The following is a 21,719-nucleotide window of genomic DNA, read 5'->3' on the forward strand; positions in this document are numbered from 1 at the left end:
TATGCATAGATCTGGTCCATCTACAGTTAAAATTCGTGGGACCAATACTAAAAGTCATTGTATCTTGAGAAATAAGGAACTTTAATTTTAATAAGCATGTCATTTTTAGTTTTATGTTTGTGAATGTCTTGTTTCTTAATTCCCTCTTTCAGAACCCATGTTAGTATAAGCCATTTATTACCATAATTATTATGATGTTACAGTTAATGACAATTTTTGGTTTATCGTCGCTTCGGCCAGGAACGGAATCCTAGCCATTAACTGGAGACTGCCTATAATTAGTGAATACAGGAAACTAAGCTTAGGATGATCTTGTTCATCTACAGTTAAGATTGCTGCACAGGCAGTCCCCAGTTATTTGGGGTTGGTGGGGGTTGGGTGGGTTCCATTTGTGACAGGGTGATGATAAGCGAACGCCATTCACTGAAGCTTGGCGAGCTATGGTGCTTATGGCACTGACAACTGGTTGATGGCGCCAATAACCAGTTAATGGCACCTCTGTCAGGTCTGTTATAGCAGTGTAAATCACCAATTTTCTGGCACCAGACAACCGCCATAAAACCGGATCACCATTAACCAAGTCTGCTGATAATCAGGGCCTGTACGTACTTGACAATTGCACCAATACCAAAAGTTATTGTATCTTGAGAAATAAGGGATATTAATTTTAATAAGCATGTCATTTTAGGTTTTATGTTTATGAATGGCTTACTTTTAATTCCTTCCTTCAGAACTGTTAGTACAAAACTTTTTTCAGTATGAAAGATCATAAAACGAAAACTTTTGGTAGGTGAAAGAACTTCCTATAGCATGGGAGATCTCAGTCATCTAACCACTGCCATTTTTATTTAGAATAGTGATTCAGCATTTGGTTTTATGCCCGATATACTGTGTTAAATCTTTAATCAAACCAATAGATAATGAATGCATAATGTAATGGTTCATATTTTTAGTTGTTGGATGTATGAAGAATATGTCAAATTCAGAACTTCTGTTCTTTTAATTCCATATCCCTGAATACTACCTCAATGTTTAAATTACTCTTTTAACTTTGAAATGCAATTACTCTTTGATATTTGAAATGCAATGAAAATGTTTTTGTTTCAGATGTGGAAAAGGACGTTGCAAATATCTTGGGTGAAATGAATATTTCCATACCATCAAAGAATATCCTTCCAGTCTGGTGAAGCTCAGGGAGGGGTTGTGCAAGATCAGACATATGTAATCAATTATGAGGGAGACCCAGATCAGCATCACAGTGCTGAAGAACAGAAGGTGCACTATGACATGGAGACAGTCGTTGATGTGCAACGGTCTGATGTGGGAAGTGTAGAAATTCCATCGTCATGTCTCTTTCCTTACGAAAATCCAGCTTACTTGAATCGTTTGATGAAAGACAACACAGTTGGCAAGAGAGTGCGGCACGATGCCCCTTACGTTCATCGCTTGGGTGAGTCTTTGCACTTTACATATTGTAGGCTAATAGATTTTATACTTTCAGTAAGTGTTGATGGGAATCATGATCATCAGGCATGTTTGACATTGGGTTTCTCCTTTACAGAATTGAACATTGATAAGTTTTCTTCTTTCTCTATTATTGTGCAAAGTACTTTCTTTCTGAACGACCTCCTGTCGCAGGTTCTGGTATATTCTTTGACTTCATTTACACCAGTTAGCATTCTACTACCACCATGTCTTATCACTTCACTAACTAATGGCTCCTATTCCTTCCACATCACATACTCAATCCTTCCAGTTGGGCTTCCAGCCTGTGTGTACTTTCCCTTCTACTTCCTTGTGCGTGTTATGATCTGTACATACTATAGCCTTGAAACATCATTTTGTAGTGACACCTTTTAAAAATGTTTGGCATTTTTTCAGCCATTGTGTTTTTAAATGTTAATTTCTCTGTTGCATAGTGAACAACAGGTTTTACAAGTATATAGTAATTTGTTCCTACATGATATACAAGTCACTGGTCCTTTACATTGGGATTTTATACATTCAACTTCCCTGTCAGATATATACTTAGCTATAGACTCCGTCGTCCCCGATAGAAATTCGAATTTCGCGGCACACTCTACAGGTAGGTCAGGTGATCTACGGGAATAGGAACCATTCCCGTTTTCTAATTCAGATTTTCTCTATCGGCCGGGACATCAACATTGTTGTTGTTTCTCCTGATTTGATTTTCGTGTTTCGCATCGCTATTGATCTTCTAAGCCGGTCTTTTTGGTGACATATTGGATCTTTGGTTAGGCATACTCTTTCGTGGACTGTTATTTGGACTTGGTTTTGGATTTTTCTCATAATGTCGGACTCTAGCTTTTCGGTTAGAAGACAGTGTGTGAATGAGGGATGTATGGTTGGAGGCTACCGAAAGCTTCGGTAGACCCTCACACAGTTTGTAATTTGGGGTGGGTAGACAGAATGAATGCTCTGTATCTAACACCTGTAATGAATGTGTAGGTTTGAATGAGGAAGAGTGGAAGAATTTAAATTCCTATTTAAGGAAATTGGAAATGGATAGGGCTAGGAAAGCTTCCTCCAGAAGCGTAAGTAGGTCTCGTTCTAACGAGCCAATTAATATAACACCTAACCCTAAACCTGTATTTACTTCCTCATGTACTACTAAGACTGCAAATCCAGCAACGGAAATTGCAGATCTGAAGGCTGCACTTGAGAAGGATGGAACGTCAAATGCAAACTTCACAAGGTAAGCGCAGTGATAGTTGACGTAAGTGTCCCCAGTGCAATGGAGGGTGCGTCTGATCGGCTTCATCTCGCTCTCAGGGCCCAGAGGAGAAGAATGTCAAAAGCCTTACGGAGGTTATGGAGAATCCCCCAAACCCCACCGATCAGGCAGTTCCCCTCGGCAGATTCTGTGGCGTCCCGAACTGCCAAGGATCGCTATAGGAAAAAGCATCCTAAAAAAAGTGTTTTTCATCTTCTGATTCTTCACCACAAAGAAAGGGCTGGAGTTCTGACGAACTGTCACGCCCTTAAAAAGAAGTTGGAAAGCTCCAACTTTGGATTCAAGTCCGGAGTTTTTCCCTGAAGGATCGCCATGCGAAAGGAAAAAAGCTAAGTATATTCCAGCTCTCAACTCGGAGTCTCCTACCTCCTCTAGACCTCCTTCCACCGACCTCGACAAGGAAAGCAAGAGAATGCTGCTGCTAAAATTCTATTAAAAGTACAGGAGCAGATCTCCTCTTTAGTAGGAGATCTTACGAAGGAGACTCCCAGAAGAAAGGACTCTTTCCTACAGATAAAAAGATCGACAGGAAGAAAGGACGTCTCTGGCACAAAAATCGCGTATTCTACTCCTCGGACAGGAAGTGGAGAAGAATGCGCTAAAACCGCATGACTATGAATATCAGTTAAAAATGCTAAAACATGAGTGCCGTCAGTGCACCTCACGTGGCACTTGTAAGCATTACCCCAATAGCTGCACTAGATTTTAGCCTTTCACCACACCTCCATTCTTGAATCCTTTCCTTTCCTCAGTTGTGCTGTTCAACATCTCTACCTGTTATTTCTTATTGCAACTTTACAGTTTGTCCCCAGTTACTCATATAGTACATCCTGGTAATTCATTTTTTAACCCTAAAATTTCTCAAATCATAAGCGCTAGGAGAGCCAAAAGCGCCAGCCTGGTGCAATGCGCCAAAAGCGCCAGCCTGGCGCAGCCAGAAGAGCCAGAAGCGCCAGCCAGGCGCCAAAATAAACGATCGACATCCATACGACAGATTCGAGAATCTTCAATTGTTCAAAAAGACTTGAACCAAGAGGATTCTTCTAGCTTTGAGCGGGATCAGTCTTTACCTGGCAGGGACTCTAGATGTCGCACAGGCGGCCGTAGCCCGTCAGGATAGAGCTTTTTCCGTTAAGAGCGATACGAGAGGACATCCTTCTTCTGACAGGAGAGAGAGATGTCGCACAGGCGGCCATCGCTCTTGCCGGGAGAAGGAGAGAGTCTTGTTGCAGGATCAGACCCTCTCTCTTGTAAGGACGCAAGTTGTCGCACAGGCGGCCGTCGCACTTGCAAGAGTGGGGTAGATGTTGCGAGGGACTCATCTCCTATCGAGAAGAAACAATGCTCTTTGGTTGATCCTTCTTCCTCCATGGAGATTTGGAGATTGAACAAGAATTGGAAGATGTGTCGGATTCGGAAGATCATACAGCTGCGGGCTCATCAGATTATAAGACGCTAGCAGCCCTCTTACTTCAAGAGTTTGGAGACTTGTTAAGCCCTGCTGCTCCCCCTTCTCCTAGATCTTTGTTTTTGAGCACCAAGGTCTCAAAATCGTCTTCTTTCCTAAAGATGAAACCGACCATTTCTATGAAGAAGGCGCTTCGGTTTGTCGGAAACTGTTTAAAAATCCAAGGAGGAGGCGGGGAGAACCGTCTTTGCGCCTGCCCTCCTTCCCAAACTTTGCAGGAAAGAGACGGATTATCTTGGTATGAGACGGGAGAATCGCTGGGTCTTGCTCTCCCGACCTCTGCCGAAGCAGATTTTTCAAATCTTGTGGACGCTTCGAGGAGACAAGCCTTGTCATCAGCTAAGATCATATGGGGGACTTCAGAAATGGACCATCTCCTCAAGGGATTGTTCCATGTCTTAGAAGTTTTTAACTTCTTAGACTGGTCCCTTGGGGTGTTGGCCAAGAAAACTCAGGAGACGGAGTTTATGAGCCCAGAAGTCCTTCATAGTAGTCCTGTCCTGTATGGACAAAGCAGTCCAGGACGGATCAGGAGAAGTGGCTTCTCTCTTCGGAAGAACTGGAATCTTGAAGAAAAAGACTTGTTTTTAGTTCTTTTTCTCAAACGAAAGCAGAGGTCGTCCCTCTTTACGTGCCTCTCTCGGATCAACTGTTCCCTTCACAATTAGTAAGGGACATTTCCCATTCTTTGACTGAAAAGGCCACACAAGATCTTTTGGCCCAATCCGCAAAGAAAGCGAGGACCTCCGTTCCTACTATGAAGAGAGAGACACGTACCCCTCAACAGCCCTTTCGAGGGAGTTCCTCTTCTAGACCCTCCTCTAAGAAGAGAGGAATACCAAAAAGAGGTAGTCTGCATTCAGACCTATCAAGAACGCCAAGTGATATTCCAGTCCTTCAAGCACCCCGGTAGTAGCCAGACTTCTGAAATTTTCGGAAGAATGGGCACTGAGAGAGGCAGACAGCTGGTCCCTTTCAGTAGTAACGAAGGGATATCTTATCCCCTTTTCGAGACAGACCTCCCTTAACGACGACCCCAGAGGGAATGTCGGCCAAGTACAGGGACCCTGCCATGAGAGAAGCACTTTTACACCTTGTAGAACAGATGTTGAAACAGGAGCCATCGAATTGGTCCGGGATCCGCATTCCACCCGAGGATTCTACAACCGTCTTTTTCTGGTTCTGAAATCCTCGGGAGGGTGGAGAACGCGGTTCTGGATGTGAGCGCATTGAACCGATTCGTAGAGCACACAAAGTTCTCTATGGAACGTCCAAGTCGGTTCTTGCAGCTCTTCCGTCCCGGAGATTGGATGGTCTCCCTGGATCTACAGGATGCTTACTTTCATGTCCCCCTGCATCCCTCATCGAAGAAGTATCTTTGATTCATGAGGCAGGGCAGAATATTCCAATTCAGAGGCCCTGTGCTTCGGCCTATCTACAGCTCCTCAAGTTTTCACAAGCCTAATGAGGAATGTTGCGAAATGGCTACATCTGAAAGGGATAAGTATATCTCTTTATCTAGACGATTGGCTCATAAGAGCAAAATCAGAACATCAGTGCTTGAAGGACCTGGAGACGACATTAGAACTGAAAAAGTCACTGGGACTACTCGTAAACCTCGAGAAATCACAATTGATCCCCAGACAGAACATGGTCTATCTGGGGATACAGATGGATTCTCGGGGTTTTCGGGTTTTTCCATCACATGAGAGAATTGTTCGAGGCTTAGAAAAAGTCTCGAACTTCTTAGGGAAGGAACGAAGCTCGGCGAGGGAATGGCTCAGTCTGTTGGGTACCCTTTCCTCGTTAGAGCAGTTCGTTTCCCTAGGGAGATTGAACCTCAGACCTCTGCAGTTCTATCTCGACGAATGTGGAGTCAGAAAGACAGGAGATTTGTCGACTCGTTCCCATTCAGCAGGATATAAAGTCGCACCTGAGTGGTGGTTAACCCCTTAAAAGAAGAAACGAGGGATTGTCCCCTCTTGATCGGAACCCCTCTCCTAGTGTTGTTTTCCGATGCCTCGGAAACAGGTTGGGGAGCAAACATTGGGGGTCCAAAGAAGTGGCAGGTACTGGTACAAAGGAATAGGTGGCACTGCACATCAATGCAAAGGAACTCCTGGCCATTCATCTAGCCCTGGAGTACTTCGAAGCGGAAGTCAGAGGAGTGGTAGTCCAAGTCAACTCGGACAATACCACTGCTCTGGATTACGTCCGAAATCAGGGGGGCACTCACTCTTTCTCACTATACGAGATTGCAAGAGATTTATTGACCTGGACGGAGGAACGGGGCATAATACTCCGGACAAGATTTGTTCAGGGAGTAAAAAATCTAAGAGCAGACAGGTTGAGCAGGAAGAACCAAGTACTTCCGACAGAGTGGATGCTCCACTCAGAAGTCTGCAAAGAGCTTTGGTCCCTCTGGGGAAAACCTCAAGATCGACCTGTTTGCCACGTTTCTCTCCAGGAAGATGGACACTTCTGCTCTCTAGAAGAAGATCCCAGAGCCATAGCGATCGATGCTCTCCTTATGGACTGGTCAGGCATAGACGCCTACGCCTTTCCCCCATTCAAGTTGCTGGGGGAAGTGCTAGAAAGTTTGTTGGCATTGAATTGGAACAAAACTGACTCTAATTGCTCCCTTCTGGCCTTCCCAAACTGGTTCACAGAGGTACTGGAATTGGACGGTGGACTTCCCAGATCTCTTCCAGAAAGGACAGATCTGCTCAAACAACCCCACTTCGAGAGGTTTCACAAAAACATCCAAGGTCTCTCCCTGACTGCCTTTCGACTATCGAAAGACTGGTCAGAGCGAGAGGCTTTTCTAAGAAAGCTGCAAGTGCAATCGCTAGAGCCCGCAGGTCCTCTACCCTGCGAGTCTACCAATCGAAGTGGGAAGTTTTCCGTAGATGGTGTAGGTCGAAGAAGCTGTCCTCTTCCAATACCTCTATGTGACCGAAATCGGCGATTTTCTTCTTTTCTTAACGAGAAGAGGTCGAAGTTGGCTGTATCTACTATCAAGGGATATATGAGCATGCTCTCAGCTGTTTTTAGAAATAGAGGCCTGAATTTAGAAAATAATAAAGATCTTCATGATCTCATTAGGTCTTTCGAGACTTCCAAAATTGAGATCTCTCCCCCGAGTTGAACCTGGACGTAGTCCTCAAGTTCTTGACTTCTGACAGGTTCGAACCTCCAGATAAAAGCTCGTTCAGAGATCTTACGAGAAAATGTATATTCCTGTTAGCCCTCGCAACTCCTAAGAGGGTCAGTGAATTGCATGCTTTGGACTCTCGGGTGGGTTTTAAAAAAGACTCTGCTGTGGTTTCTTTTCAACATCTATTCCTAGCAAAAAATGAGAACCCTTCTAAACCTTGGCCTAGAAGTTTCGAGGTCAAGGGACTCTCTCCCATGGTAGGTAGAGAGTTGGAGCGGTCTCTTTGCCCAGTCAGGACCCTGAAGTTCTATCTAAAAAAGAAGACACAGCTTCAGGGATGTCGCCAGAGTCTCTGGTGTTCAGTAAGAAACCCCAAGAGACCTATGTCAAAGAACGCACTGGTGTTCTTTGTCAGGAATGTGATAACAGAAGCTCACAGGGATTGCCAAGAGAACTCCTTAAAGCTGCTTAGGGTAAAAGCTCATGAAGTCCGTGCAGTTGCAACTTCCCTATCTTTTACTAAGAATATGTCAATGAGAGACATTTTAACAGCAACTTATTGGAGATGTAATTCAGTATTTGCATCCCATTATTTAAAGGATGTTAAAGTAACATACGATAAATGTTTTTCTCTTGGACTGTATGTATCAGCGGATACTATGCTGGGACATGGAGCGGATGCTGATCCTTAAATAATTTTTGTTTTTGTTTTCTTTAATGATTATTTGTAACAATATTGGTGTTGAGTTTTTTGGGTTGCTTGAAAGGATGTTCGGGGATGACTCCTTTCAATCGTAGTACTAACCCGATGATAGGATCAGGTGATCGGGATCAGTGTCGTGCTCTATGATAATGCCATTAGGCAAGGTGTTTTGTCATGTAAGTGGATAGGACCCCATTGACAAAGATCCTAAGGTTCTGTCGAGTAAGTGGATAAGACCCCTTTGACAGACCATCAAGAACTCTTAGCATGAGGTCACTACTTCGCTGAGGCTCTTGAAGCGATGCAGGCTCCTAGGCAGTAGCCATGAAGTCTTTCGCTAACACAGGTAGGAACCAAGGTTTTTAAATTTTATTACCTACAACGTATGTTGTTTCCTGTCTATTCAGTAAAATAGCTGTCTCTTACCCTCTGCCAAAGGTGCCAATCAGCTAAGTATATATCTGACAGGGAAGTTGAATGTATAAAAATGTTATTGTCGTGATACAATAGTTTTATACATACTTACCTGGCAGATATATACGATTAAATGGCCCACCCAGCCTCCCCTCAGGAGACAGGTGAAAGAAAAAATCTGAATTAGAAAACGGGAATGGTTCCTATTCCCGCTACCCAGCGGCGGGGCGGTAGATCACCTGACCTACCTGTAGTGTGTGCCGCAAAATTCGAATTTCTATCGGGGACGACGGAGTCTATAGCTAAGTATATATCTGACAGGTAAGCATGTATAAAACTTTATTGTATCATGACAATAACATATTAATTTTTGCCAAACTGGACAACAGTCGTTAAACTTTTGAACAAGGTGGTTAGGCAGTAACTGCTGTCCAGCAGGCAGGAATACCCACCTGCCCAGATGTAAACATTCCAGTTTGCTCTCGGCATTCATGCAATGCAAATGTGTTCTCGCTCGGCATTCATGCAATGCAAATGTGTTCTCGGAGCTCTTTGCCTGGCTGTTAAGCTCTTTTTCCTGGGGGGATCTTTTTTGTGTTGTTGTTGTGATATATTGTGTATGTTTGATATTAGTTAATATACAAACCCACAATTTGTGATAGCCTTGTGGAAGCCATCATCCCCTAGCATATGTGTCTGGGTCAGTGGCCAGATGCATAACAAGTTTTGTCCCCCTTTCTTTCTTTGGGCCTCATGCCCTCCACTTGCACAGGGGTATGACTGGTATCCCTATTGTGTCTTGTGCCGAGTGTTGCTCTTCACTGGGACAACATTGCAGGGATGAACTTTGGAGGAAGGTTGCAGACAGCCCCCGTGGTAATCGCCCGTTTCGTCCTCATTTTTGTCTCTTGGTAAGCTTTTCCTTCTTGCTGTCTCTCCTTTGCCCTCCTCACTCACTTGTCAGGTGAAGATCGCCAGGGGGGATGGGGGCATCTTGTCAGGGGCCTCCTCTTGCTTTGCAGAGCAGTTCCTGTCAGAGTGGGAAGAGTATCCCTTTATTTATCATCTTTGCTTTTTTCTACAGGTTAACAGTGAGAATGTAGGTTACAGTAGTAGATGGCTGGATATCTCACTGTGCTGGATATCCTAACCTTCAGGAGTTTAACCGTGACTCTCATACAGGGGTTACTTCAAAATGACCATTGCCTCTTGTCATACCTGTGGTTCCCTGTACTCATGTGTCATCTGTTTCAATTGCTCCTGTTACCCTGGCAACCATTCTCTGGGCAGCTCCTGCTGTGCCTCTTGCCCCAGCTGCTTTGATGGCTCCATCATTGCTACTAACATTCTTGTACCACCTGCTGGCCAGGCCACTCCCGTTGGTTCTCTTGCTGGTCTCTCCTGTTGCTACTCCTGGTGTTCCTGTCACCTGGGCTGCTTCTGTTGTGTACCTGCCTAAGCTGCCTTGGCAGTTTTTGTTCCTGACACCATCATGTAGAAGTTGTCGGAGAGGAGATTAAGGAAGAAGCCCTGTAGGAGGCAGCTATTCTTCAGCTTTATCATCAAGTACCCAGGATTTTGTGGAATCTCGGGCGCTTCCCCTCCCCGCCTCAGTGGTGTGGTTCGGTTTAGTCTGGGCCTGCCACCTTGGTGGGGCTGCGAGTTCAATTCTTGGGCATTCTACGTTTATTATCCAAATCAATTAACTTAGCAGTTGATCAAATTTACTCTACTTTCAGATGTCATAAAAATTGCTTATGTTCAAAAGTAAAGTAAAACTTATTGATAAAGAAAAATTGCTAATCAAAACATTTATAATAAGAAAATATTATAGGGGTTATCTGTTTGGTTTTGTAAATACAACAATCTCAGGCTCACAACTCTGCCTATAAAACATTAGCCTAGTTAGAGAGAAAGAAAAATTTCACTGAAAAGTTACAGAAACTGGCTATATCTGAATAGCTTTCACTGCTCTTGCCAAGCCTATAACAATGAAGGAACTGTACTTAGCCCACCAACACTGTGGCGTGCACCACTCAGTATAGTCAGTGTACTCAAATGTATTATACTGTACATGAATGATTCGTGTAATGCAACATGATCGGTATACTTTGAAGGGGAAGCAGACACATTCATAGTAAAGCAGAGTGGAGGAAGGTTGTCCCTAATGGACAGTATGGGATTATATTCCTGATTCTGTAAACTTCTGTAACATTTTACTTCAAGAATTAGACAGACATACACATGTTAATTAAGGAATTACACACATACATATACACAGTATATTACCTACAAACTGAAATATAAAGTACCTTAGTAATCTACAAGTGAAGTTATTGAAGCGGCCAAATATGCATTAGCAGTAATTGCTAAGTTATATATCCAAGCCTAAGGTAAGGTTCGGTACGGAATTTGCCCATTTTTTCCGTACATGAACTGTACCGTACTTTGGTAAAATTATCGTACCGTAATTCTGTACTATACACATAGGCTAAATATCAACTGTACCATACTGTAATTCCAGCCTTGTCTGCTAGCACTGCTCTTGAGTGCTCAGTCAGGTCCCATCCTCGTGTCTTGGACCTTAGAGTCCGAGCACTCAAGTAGGAGACATAGAATTCCCCTTTAAGCCTTCTTCTCAAGGGGCTTTAGCCTTAAAGGAGATTAGAGCATATCGGGAGGACAGCGTTAGTTCTTATAGCAAAGACCAACCAGCATTGCAGCTAAGCCCCGCTTATTGACTATGTCGCGACTATTCCTTGAAGCTGATTGGTTGGAAATAGTTCCGAAAAGTTGGTTAATCTGCGGTTTTTTTCATCTTCATTTATTTTGCAATGGTTGTTTTACCGAAATAAAATATGTGATGATTATCAAAATGAAACTTTATTTTATCCCCTGACATAAAATCATAATACACATCTCCCTAAAAATGGTAAAAAACAGGAAAATGTGAATGAAGTTGGAAGTGTTCTGCTTTGTTGCAATGTTGTGTTTTGTAAACGAGGTTCACCTGAATAAGGAAGTGTCTTTTGGAATGTCTGCGTTCGAATTGATGCACTTGAATCACTGCACAATGGTCATTACTGTCTGATGTTGTCAGGCGTGTTCACCATTCTAAATTTAAACACAAAAACTTTCTCAGAGCTATGCAGACTGGTATTTCATGTTGATTTCAGGAAATTTTACTACATTTGCATAGTCTTAAAATCAATTTCATTGGAATCGTTTACACATTCGGAGGGATGACAAGCAGTGACTGCACTTTATAAAACCTGATGATACTTTTGTTTAAAAAAAAAGTTACAATATGATAGGCTGTACAATTCATATTGGATATAATTGCTGTGGAATTTTCTTAAAGACATTTTCTGGGCTCAGCTCGTGTCGCTGCGCGAAATATCCTTTAATCTATTATTTCTAGGGTAAATGTACTAACACATACCCAGAGAATAAATAAAATAAAGAAAAGGTCAGTACAACTGACTCGCTCACCCTCCCAGAGGGTGTCAGTATGACACTTATGGCGAGTGAGACCACTACCACGAGCCGCTTGCCAATAGAAATCTCCCACTACAAAATCCCCACAAGAGGGGAGCCGACCCACAGAGTGGGCAGCAACTACTACTACTTCCATCCCATGCTGCCGACCGCTGCGCCTCTGGTGGCCATCCTTTTCAGTTAGCGCACAGCGTATACACGTGCCCTTTTTTTGCTCTGTGTTTTTGTGCCCTTATTTTTGGATTTACTCATCATGGAGCGTGCAGCTATCGCAGCAGCTAAGTTAAGTACTCAATGTTTATTGCTTAACTAATTGGTTTTTTTTTCCGTCCTTGAGTCAGTATTTGCCGTTTTTTAGGATTAAATACGAGCTCTAGGTCGGAAGCATGGCAGCATGGTTCTGCCTCGTGGCGGGTTCGTTCTTGGTCTTCCATACCCAGAACCTTCCCTTACTTTAGTACGCTCTAATTTTAGTCATCCTATTTGTTTAAGGGTACAGTCTACGCGGTTTTATGTCATGCATGCATGTCCTTTTACCTTACGTAGGCTTCTTCTATCCAGACCCTAGCCACAGCTCTTAGTATCGGCCCGGCTAGCTTTGAGTGGTAGACTTTCTTTCGGGTTAGTCGTACACTCCTGGATTTTTTCTCCTACTATTTTGTTTTCTTTCTTTCATGATTTATTTATTTTATATTATGTTTATGTTAGTGTAGGCATCTGGCTTCACCTAGCCCTAGGTTATGGCCCATAGGGCCCATGTGCTACCGCTCTTCAGTTCGGTTGCTTCCCTATAGCTTCTCTCTGATCAGCCGGTAGCGTATTCTAGGCCTTATTGTTTCATTGTTTTGTTGTTACCGCCAGAAAAGCCACGTGGTCACTACGTGATCACCGGAAAGTCAGCACCAGACCGCCTCTCCAGTCCACTTTCCCCATCCTTCCCGCCCGCCCGCTCTTCCATAGAGTCGGGGGGAGGGTTGGTCTGCCCACTGCTCGCTCCGCATACCCGAGCCTGCCTCCCTCACCCCCCAGGCGAGGAGTAGAGGGACGGGACAGACCCAGACTGGACTCGACCTCTCCAGCTTCTCTGTCCCGGCCGATGGCTAATGGGGGGGGGGACTTGCCTTTCCCCCCTCCGTCGCTTCTCCGTCGCTCCGTTGCTAGGCGCGAGTCGTGTGCCCTCTCGCCCTTTACCCACCTTACTGGGGGCCCTCCTTTTCCACCGGAGCTCCGGCATCCAAGTGGAAAGGTGCTAGTTCACCCCGCAGGGTGGACTGAGGCATACAGTTGGTCCTCTAACCTCTCCGTCGCGCTGAGGTCGCGACACGCTCCGCCACGCACTGGACTTAGTCCGGTACGTTCGATTTTTATAGGTTTAAGAATTAGTTTTGTTAAACTAAGTAGTTTATCTTAAGCTACCTTAAACCATCCCCCTCCCTTGTCTGCCTCACCGGATCTCTCCGGGGTTTATAGCCTATTCAGGCGGTAAGGGAGGGGTTATGCCCAAATTTTTCCCGAGCTCCGGCATGCAGCGAGTTCTTTTGACCTTTAGCCTGTAAAGTGGATAGCCTTTAAGATGCTCATGGTCTTTTCACTTACAGACCACCAACTGTGAGCATCGGGATGCACCGCCATGCTTCAAGACCCACCCTGTTGGACGACGAAAGTTTGCCCGGTCCCATGCTCCATGCGCGACTCCGCACGGGGACCTCCAAGTCTGGTATCACGAGACCTGCACCATCTGCTATGATCTGGTGAGCCAGCTCTTAGACGGGGGTAAGTATTTCCAACTCCGTTAGCCAGTCCCTACTTTCGTTATAGTTTCTTAAGTTTTAAAATTCTATTATTCTTAAACTTAAGATAAATTTACAGACCTATAAGTTTCCTATGTCTTTTTGTCGGTTTACACAGATTATAACATTTGGATTATAGGGTTATCATATATTCAGTCATTTTATTGTGGTTATTCTTTTTGTTGTTGCTGATGTTATGGTGCTTGTAGTGTCTTCGAAAATTTTTCTTATGGTATCCTAACATTGCGAAATAAATATAGACCTATTCATAAAATGCTGGCATAAAGAATTATCGGCCTATTATTGTTAACTGTAATTTAGTTGTTGTATTTAATTAAAAGTAATTGAAATCTTTATGAATATAGTTGTGCTACAACACACTATTTGTTAAGTATCTTATGATGCCTTCCTATCGTAGCCTTCATTTTCATAGAAATTCTGCAGCAGCCTTATATTTACTCATCAGAGTAATGTAATGTGTTATCCCTTTAGTAAATATATTTTCAATATAGTTCATTGAAAGCAGTTTGATAGTTGTGTGTTTAAGCACAAAAGTTTGACTGTTGGCATATCACTAACTTCTCATTTACTGGTATACGTGTACATTCCACTTTATGCATTTACATTATATATCGTGGAGTCAAAATCACTATTAATTAAGAGCTACTCTATTTTCAACAGATACAGGTAGAAGACTATTTACAATAAGAAATTGACTTGTAGGCTCATGCCCTGTCATTGTCTCAATATATAAGAATTTATAGGTAGGCCTATGTCTTGACATTGCTTCATAATATAAGAATTTGATGTGTAGGGCTGTCCTGTCATTACCTCAAAATATAAGAATTTGATGTGTAGGCCTATGCCCTGCCATTACTTCAAAATATAAGAAACTAGCTGGTTAACCGCCCTATGGGCGGGTCCCAGCTAGAGTATTCCGTGTAACCCAGAGCATAGTTTATGAAAAGAAAATAGATAAATCAAGCCACAATTGAATACAGTGGAAGAGTGATAGGTCAGAGGGGGGGAGGGGGAAAGGATCTAATGACTGTGGAAGAGTGATAGAAGGGTGGGGGGTTGGGGGAAGGATTTAAGGGCTCCCGAACGTAGGTCTCTACCTTCCCAGGGTGGAAACCCATCTCCGTTCCGAATCTCAGTCCTGTCAGACCAACGGCCCGGGCACCCATACCAATCACATACATACATACATACATTGCCAAATATATAATAGATTGACGAGTAGGCGAATGCCCTGTCATTGCCTCAAAAAAATAGAAGAAATTGATGTGTAGGCCTAATCTCTCAATGATATTAACATTTGACATGCAGGATTATGATGAATTAATACCCTAACATCATAACTGGCTGCATAAGTCGATGCTTCATTTCAATTAATGTGGTCTATGTCAGATCGCATATGCAGACCAACACCAATTAAAAAAAAAAGCATGATGTGTACGTGTTTAGGGTGCACAGACAAAATGATCCCAGATCTTCACAATGATATAGATATACAACTTTATATATCTTTCATTAGAGATATCAGTTGCATACTTCACAACTCCGGGAACTCAAATCTGTGGTGTTGTGATGCATGCACGAAAATCAGCATCACCGAATGGAGTCAAATCTGTACTGGTAATTATTTGTTTTGTTAACTGATGTGACGTCGTTCCCCCTTCGAGAGCTAGTCAATCACTGATGTGCAGTAGGCGGGGCTTAGCTGCAAAGCTGGCTGGCCTTTGCTATAGCAGGTGAGAACTGCCCTGCCAAGCCCTTGATCGCTTCAGCTCATCTAGGCTCACTCGTCTTGCTTGGCTTGCTCACACCGCCCAGCCCCTGATTGCATTCATGTGATCAGCTCGGATTGACTTGCTTGGTCGTCTTCCTGCCCAGTCTCTGATTGGGTTCGCATGATCGGTTCGTCTTACTCGATTTGGCTTGGCCTGTTCGGATCGCCTGAATCAAGTGCTTGAATATGTTCGAGTGAACTTTTCGCTTTCCTCACATCAGCGCCTTGCCATGGCATAAGCGTCCTCCTTCCTCAGTCCTGCCGTCATCACCTCAGGTTGATGACCACCCACGGTCTACCTCTCCTGTTGGTTCTAGCAGGACAGGTAGGAGTGCTTTTTCTCTTTACCTGTTCTCTTAACCCTCTTGGTAACCCTCTTGGTTGTTCTGGGAGGTGCGATATGGACAGGGAGAACTCTTTGACAAGTTTGTCTCTTTTTGAAGTTCGGCTACAAGGATTTGCATCTCGGGATTGGCCCTCGGATCATCTTGTTGTGCTCCCTAGTAGTTGAGGACGGTTTTTTTTAGGTTTGCCCAGGTTCTCCTTTCAAGGAGAGAAGATCGAGAGTATCTCACCCCAGAAGGCCTCGAGGGTCTTCTTCTTTGGGATGTGAGCACCCTTAATTTTCAACTTGCAGAGAACCTCGCACTGATTTGTCAGCTAAGTGGTCTTGGGGCCAGGAATAATCTTCACTGCTTGAAGCCCTTGCAGTTCCAGGAAGAACTAGGAGTTTTGATGGGGACACCATGTTCCATACATGCAAGGTTGTTCTCAACCAGATGAATATCTTTTCTCAGGACAAGGAATTCATTTGGGTCAAAACGTCTGATCAAGCTCACTGCTCCTCCTCTGCCGTGACAAAAGCAATTGTTCTTGCCTTTGAGGGGTCTTGTGTGCCGACTGCAGGTTGACCTGACTCTGCTTCATCCAGACTTGGGTCTCTCACTGCTTCTCCTTACTGTGAAGGATATCCTGTCTCGCAACAAGAGACAGCGCGCCTGGAGAGATCTGTGATCTTCATTTTTTTAAGGCTTTGCCTTGGATGCGATCATTCCGATAGAAATCTCTGCCTTCTGGAGACGTTCCCAGTCTGAGGGTGGGTCTCCCTACCCAGCACCAGACAGCAACCTATGGGCAATTCTGGTGCTAAGAAGAGGGACATGTGCTCATTCAGATTTTTTGTAAGTCCCAAGTCCTATCAACTCTTAGGATCGAACCTTTATGCGGTTCTGCCTCTCTCTTTCAGAGAGTTTGTAGATACTACGTTAGTCAAGGAATGTGCCAGGGCAATTGCCATGTCCTCTGGGCAATGCCCAAGACCCTTGGATCTTTGTAACCACTAGGCTCTTCCTTAAGGTAAGGCCAGCCCTTCCTTGGGCTCTTAAGAAGTCTCAGGCTTGGAAGGACAATTGCAAAAATGCCCAGCCTTCTATCTCTTCTGAGAAAGCGCATATGGGAAGAGTTCTGAAGGAAGATGACATGAGAATGCTCATAACAGGCGTTCCCGTACTGCTGATGCCTTGAGGAAGAGATGCCTGTTGAGTCTCTGAGCTTAATAGGCTAGTGCTCGATCAACAGGAACCTCTAAATATGCCTGCATATTCTCCTCGTGACATGCTTTTGTTCTTATATGCACCAACTGAGGAATAGGTGCATACCTGTAAAACCGTTGTCTTCGAGGTGGACGACCGAGATGTTAAGTAACTTCTCATCAACTTTTTGAAACTTAAGGAAGCCTGTCTAGCCTTCTGAGAGTTTCATGGTGGGGTTTTTGAGACACTCAATGGTGTTGTTGAGCAGCAACACCACTGTAGTGGCATAGTATGTCAACAAACAAGAGGGTCCTGTTTACCTCCTGTTGCTTCGGTTTATGTTGCAGGTGCTTGAGTGTACTTTTAGTGCACTCGATAGTTCTGTCAGATACATTTCCGAGTTGGGATATATTGGCGAGATAACTCATCCTCTGGATTCGAATAATTGGGGCAGAGTGCTGTTTTCACTCAATCTTTCATGGAGAGATTGCTCTACTTGGGGGTTCCCTATCATCTTTCTGTTTGTCCCCAGCACAACAGAAGTCTGTAGGTCTTGTGCTCCATCATACCTGCTTATGGGCCGCTACAGTGATGCATGCTGATTTTATGAGACAACCTCGGCATTCTTCATCTTCCCTCCATATTTATCTAATTTCCAAGTTGTTCAGCAAGCATTGTTCATTCTAAATTTGAGGATGAATGCTGGAAGACTTTGCCTTTCGCCCAAACTGCTAGCTCTGCTTCTGAGGCACTGAGAGGATTTCCTCCCTGACTCAACTTTTGGTGTCAGCGACATGTGGAGCGGTTCCTCATTCAATCCAATCCCTTTGTCTTCACACCTAGAGACTATTCGACTTCCCTTGCAAGCATAGGCTTTCTTGCCAAGCAGCAATGGAGATAAGTAGATATCTCTTTCAGTCCTCTGCAGCAGTGTTCTAGGGATTGGAGCTGTCTTCACTGGTCGGTGTTGTTAATGGTACTTTTTCTCTGGTCAGAGCAGCTCTTCAACAGGCTGTGGACTTCATCATCATCTTCCATCAAGAGTTGCTTCTCTTTGATTCAATTGTAAAAGACATACTCGTAGGTCCACATTCGGCTTAGTCTTTCACCTTAAAGTAGCCTGTTTTTTCCCCTCAGTCAGGATTTAGCTCTGTTGAGAAACTGCAATTGGTTTTGCCATCCCTGGGACCTCGTTTAGGGTTCCTGTCTCATGGTTTGTATGCACCCTTGCAAGAATTGTCAGACAGTGATCTGACTCTCAAGATCATCTCTTGTCTTGCTCCAGCCTTGGCAAAGAGGATAGCCGATGTTCATGGACCGTCTGTGTTCTGAGCCTTCAAGGGATGGGGATCAATGCCTTGATTCTGTCTTGTATGTCGTAGGGAACTCCAAATCCGTGAGCATCTATTGCCAAGTTCAAGTCCTTCATGGTCCCTTCCTCCTTGGACTTAGTAGTTGATGATCCAAATCAGTCACTCTAGTCTTGTTAGGTTGCTGCTGTACTTTCCAAAAGACTCGACATCCCAAACCTGGATGTTGACGACTTTTCACTAGTGCGAACTCATCCAAGAAGAAGTGTCTTTCTTCTGGCTTCATGAGACGATTGGAAGGATTTACTCTGCAGCTAGCAACGACACCTGTACACTGCCCAAGAGCTCATGAAGTCACTGGCTTAATGCATCCCTCGCACACTGAACAATCTGTTGGTCTGGAAGCAAAGATGTGGTCTTACTAGACCACATTTGTCTTTCTAACTTTGGGTCTTTGCCCACAAGTCCTTGGAACCTTTTTCCTTGGACCTGTAGTGGCTGCTCAACAAATTATGTTTTCTTACCCGGCTCCCATTAGAGAGGACAGGTAGCATCTCTCCTAAGGTGTGTTGTTCTGGAAGTGAAAGGGATTATGAGAGCGAGTGGCCTCTCCTCCTCCCCCTCCTTCCTCATCCTCCTACTTCTGTTCCTTCAGGCTGAGAATAGGACTCGAACCTACACTTGCTGGAACTGGCATCTGATGTGGTAAGTCTACACATTGAGCATCCTCTTGATTTTTCTTTCTAGAATCATAGAAGCAATCCCACTCTTTCCTCTAGTAAGAGGAGGAAGGAGGCTCTGGCAATAAGACAAACCCTTTTCAGGTCTTTTCCTTACTACTTGCAACTTAAATTTTTTCCCAGCCTTTTGTTTTTGTATGAGTTACAATTCCTCACTCATTCAAAAAGGTGCAGAGGTCTGACATTTGATCTTGCAGTTCTTATATTCCAATCAATATTTCAAAGGCACGGTACTCCTCCTTGCTTTGTAAACCAGGAGTAGCAGCTCAGGTGTAGCAAACGCCAATCAGTTCAAAGAGCCTCACTCAGATTTCTCCCTCCAACAAGTTGAATCTTCCCAATTTAAAGGACCAATGGTTTGGATATCATGTAGGAACAAATGGCAGTTTTTTAAAGTGAATTGTATTTTTGCTAACTCTACAAACCAGAAGTCCTTTACATTTATGCCTACCTCATGAAACCTAGGCCAAAAGTCAAACTGGAATGTTTACATCCGGGCAGGCGGGTATTCCGGCTTACTGGATGGTAGTTAATGCTTAACCCACCTTGTTCAAGAGTAATTCCTAATGTAAAGGATGCTCAGGTTCGCATAGTTAGGTAAAATACAATTTACTTTAAAAAACTGTGATTTTTTACATTTGCTAGTTGGATGCTATTTTTACAAGTTATGAATAGTAGCACTGAGTAAATAGTGGCCCCCTCCCTTTCTTTTTTCATATTGGTCAGTACACAAGTTACCAAAGTAACAAATGTTCTTCTTCCTCCAAGGTCTGCCTCTCCTTCATAACATTATTCTTCTCCATTACCTCATTGTTAGCTCCATGCGTGTTTTTAAGTATTAAAATTTATTTTGCAGTCCTGAAAATCTTTTTTTTTTTAATACCTTCTGTTATAGTTGATAAATTCATCATTTATCCCCTACATCATGGTTACAGATCCACATGGTCACTTCCCTGATTCATCTTTCAGAATTGTATAAGACTTACACCCCTTTCCCTAAGTCTACAGTTTCCATCAGATCATGTGCATGAATTCACTCCTCAGGAGTCCCTTTTGTGCGCTTCCATATACATAGCTGACTTTGGAACTATAACTGCCCATACAGGCAGTCCCCCGGTTATCAGTGGGGCTTCTGTTCTTGGCAGGGTGCCATCAACCGAAACTTTGCGATTTATGATGCTTATGGCACCACATGAGTTTTGATGAATGGCGGCTCTGTTAGGTATTTTATGGTACCATAACTCTATTATTGGCACCTCATGGTGTCGATAATCGAAACTCGGCCTGTTATGGCACCGTAAATCGCCGATTTTATGATGCTAGACAACCGCCATATAACTGGATTGCCATTATACAAGTCCGCCGATAACCAGGGACTGCCTGTAATAATGGAATTGGGTCTGAGCCTTGATGGATATAATTTCTCTTCTGTTGTTGTAACTTTATCTTGTATTTTTTATGTAGCACCATCATTTCCTTGATAAATGTTTGGTACCCTCGTGCTATTTGTTGAATGTTTTTGTAAGATCCATAGATATAACTTTGTTTTAATTTTACTGCACTAATCTAGCTGTTCCATCATTTTAGAGATTGCCTCTTTTGGGTAATTTTCTAAGTTTGGAACCAGTCTGATATTTTTGTTATCACCATAATTTCACACTGTGCTCCAGCTATCAGCAATGTTTACAGGCTTTGACCCCTTCCATTGCATATAGTTTTATCACGTGTTCAAGAAACGGATATTGCATTTCTCCAAAGTGTATGCATAGATGCATCTCCACAAACAATGTTTCTATATGAAAGATACGCTATGTATAAGTTACTTTAGTTCAAAATACCCCCCTTTTTTTTTTACTAACACAAGCTAACTCAAAATTTAATTTTAAAGTGCAAGTATACAGTGTTATTTTGCAAAACCTGCAGTTCAGAATAGTATTTCTAAAAATGGAAATGACAGTTTAGTCCAGTAGCATTGCTTGATTGGCTTTTTTTTCTAATTAGGCTTTGAAGCATTATTGTACCCAAGAAAACTGTGTATTCATTGATTGTTGATGGATGCCATCTTTCTTCTCTTAATCACCTATTACTGGTGAAAGTGAAAGAAGGCAAAAAGTTCCATAGTCAGTCCCCCTTTTCCATCCCCTAGAATCTGTTATACTCCCTTCATTTTTATTTTTATCTGATGCATGAATGCTACTGTTATCATTCCTGGAGCCCTCAGTATCAGGAGAATAATAATTATTCTTCTCTATGAATTTTGATGAAAGTTAAAAAGGGAAAAAATCCAAAGTTGGTAGGGGTCTTGATTGCTCTTTCTGAGCATCATCTGTATTATTATGCACACAAACTAATATCACTAGCGGTCTATTAGATAAGTGGGAATTAGACTCCTATCTCTGAACATAGAAAAAATAGACTATAACACTTCTTAAATTATCTGCTGGTGTTTCAGTCAGATTTTCTGGAGATCATTTAATTTTATGCACATACAAATGGTTGATCACCATGATCTATTGAAGCAAAAGACAGATGATGGTGCTGTTGCCCATACACACGCTAA

General features: G+C 43.3%; 1 protein-coding gene across 1 annotated transcript in view; it reads left to right on the forward strand.

Moving 5' to 3' along the window:
* The window catches only part of LOC135215288 (uncharacterized), a 374,690-nt gene that overhangs the window by 75,873 nt on the left and 277,098 nt on the right, over positions 1 to 21,719 (forward strand). Inside the window, exon 3 of the mRNA XM_064249832.1 lies at positions 1,108 to 1,450. Coding sequence (XP_064105902.1) covers positions 1,288 to 1,450 — 163 coding nt within the window. The 5' untranslated portion in view covers positions 1,108 to 1,287. The remainder of the gene's footprint in view (positions 1 to 1,107; positions 1,451 to 21,719) is intronic.

The sequence above is a fragment of the Macrobrachium nipponense genome, chromosome 5 (assembly GCF_015104395.2).
Source record: "Macrobrachium nipponense isolate FS-2020 chromosome 5, ASM1510439v2, whole genome shotgun sequence".
Classification (NCBI taxonomy): Eukaryota; Metazoa; Arthropoda; class Malacostraca; order Decapoda; family Palaemonidae; genus Macrobrachium; species Macrobrachium nipponense.